This window comes from Mangifera indica, chromosome 3 (genome assembly GCF_011075055.1).
Source record: "Mangifera indica cultivar Alphonso chromosome 3, CATAS_Mindica_2.1, whole genome shotgun sequence".
Classification (NCBI taxonomy): domain Eukaryota; kingdom Viridiplantae; phylum Streptophyta; class Magnoliopsida; order Sapindales; family Anacardiaceae; genus Mangifera; species Mangifera indica.
The window spans coordinates 12,138,197-12,142,725 of record NC_058139.1 but is presented as its reverse complement, the minus strand read 5'-3'; the positions used below and the strand labels follow the sequence as shown (position 1 = coordinate 12,142,725).

General features: G+C 34.5%; 1 protein-coding gene across 1 annotated transcript; it reads left to right on the top strand.

Annotated features, from left to right (window-relative positions):
* Positions 1 to 292: 292 nt before the first annotated feature.
* LOC123210012 (haloacid dehalogenase-like hydrolase domain-containing protein At2g33255) lies at positions 293 to 3,449 on the top strand. The gene is made up of 5 exons (XM_044628160.1): positions 293 to 746; positions 1,204 to 1,246; positions 1,462 to 1,522; positions 2,439 to 2,573; positions 2,868 to 3,449. Exons 1-5 carry the CDS (start codon positions 404 to 406, stop codon positions 3,030 to 3,032), a joined length of 747 nt encoding a protein of 248 aa, XP_044484095.1. The 5' UTR covers positions 293 to 403; the 3' UTR covers positions 3,033 to 3,449.
* Positions 3,450 to 4,529: the final 1,080 nt, after the last annotated feature.

The following is a 4,529-nucleotide window of genomic DNA, read 5'->3' as shown; positions in this document are numbered from 1 at the left end:
ATTGTATTAAATATATTGTCACTTTTTGTTTACATTAGTTTTAAGGTTAATTATTATAAAAATAAAATTAACAAAATTCACCAACAACATTTTTATAAGCAAATTATACATATTTATTTTATATATATAAATATATATATTTAATATATATATCAATATATAATTAAATAATTTTAAATAAAAAATAAAATAATATTTAATTATATAGTTGATTAAAAAATTTAATTTTTTATTTTAAAATTTGTGAGTATAGGAGCCTATGAAATTTCAATCATTTGTACTTTGATAATCTGAGGCTCCCCACCCCACACAAATCAAACGCTGCCAATTTCCAGACAAAATTCCAAATGCAAAAGACTCTCATTTCGTTTCCCTTGTGTCGGTTTCTTTTCTTCCTTCATTCATGCCCTCACTTCTTTCCACACCATTTCTCTTTCTCCCTAAAACTCCCCTTAACTCCGTTACAAGGTCCAGGATGTCCACCGCCACCACTGCCTCCAAACCGCTTCTTCGTGGCGTCGTTTTCGACATGGATGGAACCCTAACGGTCCCGGTCATCGATTTCGCCGCAATGTACAAGTCCGTCCTCGGAGAAGACCAGTACACACGAGTTAAAGCGGAAAACCCCACCGGGATCGATATTTTGCACCATATTGAGAATTGGAGCCCCGATAAGCAGCGCCAAGCCTATCAAATTATCGCTGATTTTGAACGCCAGGGCCTTGATCGCCTCCAAATCATGCCTGGTCTGCCTACTTTTTTATTTTTTTTAATTTCCCTTCTTTCCCTTTTATTAATTTTTTGGGTGTATTGTGCTTCTGAATGTGTTTGGTTGCTGAGAAATTGGAGGAAAATGTGGAAAACAAAAACAAAAGAGAATCAATAGCTGGCAATTTTGAATTACAAATCTGAGGTTTTACGTTGAATGTTACAGAAACCAAGTTTTACAGTAAGAGTATGAGCATCAGAAAGTGGGATTATTAGCTGAGGACATAATTTTTTGTGTTTTTTATGGCTTGATTTATGTGCTTTTAGAGCTTGGGATATTGTGCTGTCTATTTTGGATGTAATGTGAAGTCTCGCAAGGATCTAAGTCTGTATTCTGTTATGTACCTGTACCTGCACTAAGTCCAATTTAATCAATTTTTGATTATACGGGGTTTGTCATTAATTCAGCTTGTTTTGTGGTTGATAATGGTGCAGGTGCAGCGCAGCTTTGTGGGTTTCTTGATTCAAAGAAAATAAGGTCAATTTTATTTTTAATATTTAGTTTATTTTGTGTATTCAGTTAACTTCATGGTGTATCTGCTTGAATTTGTGGGACTCTTCTTATACTTTGAGTAGTTTACTTTTCTTGGGCTTTTCTTTACTGTTAATTTAAGGTCTTTCAGGATAATGGAATTGGCCGATTAGAAGTCATGTTGTAGTTGTTGTCACATTTCTGTTTTATCCTTTTTCCAGAAGGGGATTGGTAACTCGTAATTTTAAGGAAGCAGTTGAAATTTTTCATCAGCGTTTTGGGGTAAGGTTTTTCCTAAGCTTGTTATTGGAATTTTGTCTAAGTTTTACATACTGAACATTAATTTATTAATATAGAGCTGTTTACATGATATCATTTTTTATTGTGTTTTAATGAAAAGGTTACCATGGAATATTGAGAGAAGTCCTAGTCAGTGTATATAGTAATTTTCAAAGGAGCTTTCACTCTGTGCGGAGAGTTCTGTACTTGGTTCAACATAATATCTGCCCTTGTGAGTTCCACTTGGGGTGGTAAAAAGTTTGCTTGAACTTTTAAAGAGATACCAAAACATATATCTGACTAATTGACATTTTCATCTGAAATCGATATGAAACATCTCTAGAGGTGGGGAGTGTGTGGACTACATAATGCTAGTTTTTAAGTGTCATATTCAAACAGACCGATTTCAAACCTTTGATGTTTTAGCAGACTAAAATGTATGGTAGATTGTTCTCTTTCCCGTTTCAGTATCTGTGTTATGAATGACTAGTGTCACTGGAGACCAATCTGATTTTGGTTAATAAATTCACCCCTATCCCTATTTTGAGCTATGTTTAAGTTGCAAGTGACAATAATAATCTATAAATGAATTTGATTAGCTCAGCAATGTATATATTCAGCCACAATTATTTGCGGTGTTTATTTCTCTCTTGCCCGTCCTTAGCAAACATCTTGTGAGTGAAAAGTCCTCTTGATATTTCCTCTTACTAGATTCTTTTTTTTTCTTAAGAATTCTTTTTTCCTTTGAACCCTCATCCACCCCACCTCACCCTAATTCAAATCAGTCCCTCGTCTGAGAAGCATTTAGCTGTAAGATCTCTTTTACTTTTCCAAGTGATCTAATCATTCGAATTACCCCAAAATTTCTCCTCTTTGAAGTGTAATGATAAATCTTTTAAATTATTTTTCATTGCTGCAGGTAACATTTTCACCTGCACTAAGCAGGGAGTTTCGTCCTTATAAACCTGATCCAGCTCCGTTACTCCATATTTGTTCAACATGGGGAGTTCAACCCAATGAAGTCATGATGGTTGGCGATAGCCTAAAAGATGATGTAATTCTTTGCTTATTGGTGATCAAAATAAATTGTCCTTCATTTGCTTTTTGTCTTCTTAAAATTATCAATGGTCTATGTCATGCATTGAGATGGGTGGGTCCAGATTGCTTTCTGTGGTATTATTAAATGGGAAAAATAAGATAAATCTTAGAAATCCAATTTTAGTAACATGTTTTTTTTTCATGATTTTTCCATTAACAAATTTATGATGCTTCTGACTTACCCAGGCAGTTTAGAATTGAGTGTTGTGCTAAATAGAGAGGCCTGATTCTGTTACCTGGATTTTTGCAGATTGTTTGCGGGAAACGAGCAGGAGCATTCACATGCTTGCTTGATGAAAAGGGGAGGTATAGCATCACTGATTTTGCCAAGTTGGATGCACAGCCAGATTTCAAGGTGTCTTCACTCACTGAGGTTTACTCACTATTAGAAGCAAATTTTGACCTGATACCATGATTTCCTACTCTGTGAGTAAGCTTTGTCCTGGGAAGATGTAGACTAGTTGTTCTGATATATTGTTTGTCAATTGTCCTTGTATTGTCCATCAAGTGTAACACCTTTCATCCACAATGAGTTTGGAAGTAGAACCTCTGGTTGAATTTTGCGTAGAATAAAGAGTAAACCTTAGTGACATGGAGAGCTATGGGAATTTCAGAAATTCATTTTAATATGGAAGTTCTGTTCCCAGAATATAGGTATTAGTTTTTTGGCTTGTGACTGTAATTCTTGTCTGCGAAAGAGCAGAACATTGCTACGAAGTATATTTTTGTGGCTAAGAATTAGGAGGCATAGGCAAGTTTTGTCGATTTTGTATTATGTATTAATTTGCAGACGCTCATGATCCTCAATTTGGCAAACAAAACTGTTGTTGTATATGCCTTTTGTGTGAAAGAGTCTTTAACAATTTTCGTTTGAATGAATTATTGTGGTGGTGAAGAAAATTGGCGATCACTACACTGTCTTTGGCTTTTTCAGGTTCATCATATCTTCTTTAGAAGGTTTCATGTTAATTCAAATGATAAATTACATGAAATAATAAGAATTGGTCAAAAAGTTTTTGTTTGAGAAGGTTTTATGTTCAAATGATAAATTACATGAATTGCCCTAAACATTTATTTGAGAAGAAGCAGCCTTCCTCAGAAGTTATTATGTTCATCAAATGTTACATTACGTTATTGTGTGAAAATTTATCAGGAATGAGCAAATGGCCAAAACAACCTTGCCCACAGGTACAAAGTGAGGCAAGCGCCCTGCGGTCCACCGATTGAGCTTGAGGGGCTTCAGTAATGGATTTTATTTTTCTCGTTAATATAAATTTTTTTTATTCTCATTTATATTCAGTTTCTTTCTCTTACAGTCGTCTTACTTTCTGGCGCAAAAAACGGTTAACCTACATGACAAAAAAATCCATAACTGAACCTGTTTGCTCAACATCTATTGGCCAATCCACTGAGATTTCCTATTTTCCCTCCAATGTAATGTTAGATTTGAGTTGAGTTAGCTCAAGTATGATTATCAGCTCAACTTAATCAAATACGAAATGAACAACCATGACTTGAGTTTGAGCCTTAGTTTTAAGTTTTTAGCAAACTCAAGTTTAATCTCAATATATTTTTTCAAGTAATGTTGTTGTCGCCACACTGATTTAAGGATTTTGAAATGACACATTTTAATGAGCAACGAATTTAGACAAGAGCGGAAAAATGAGTATCTTTCATGTCACCCTATTTTAAACATCACGTAATCAACTTAAGAATTTTGACTTGACACACTTAAGTAGGTAACAAATTTGGACAAGAGTGAATAATGACTTGACACACGGCAAAAATGGTTTGGGTGTGCATATGCTTTGAACTTACATTCTCATCAAAAGACTTAAAATTTAATCCAAGTCCATAGGTTTAACAAAATAGCGAATAACGGTTAAGGAAATACTTAAATGCCCCCTAGACT

Coding starts and splice junctions, on each gene's coding strand:
- LOC123210012 (XM_044628160.1), top strand. CDS start 404: ATGCCCTCACTTCTTTCCACACCATTTCTCTTTCTCCCTAAAACTCCC. Junction 747..1,203: donor TCGCCTCCAAATCATGCCTG/GTCTGCCTACTT, acceptor ATAATGGTGCAG/GTGCAGCGCAGCTTTGTGGG. Junction 1,523..2,438: donor TTTTTCATCAGCGTTTTGGG/GTAAGGTTTTTC, acceptor TCATTGCTGCAG/GTAACATTTTCACCTGCACT.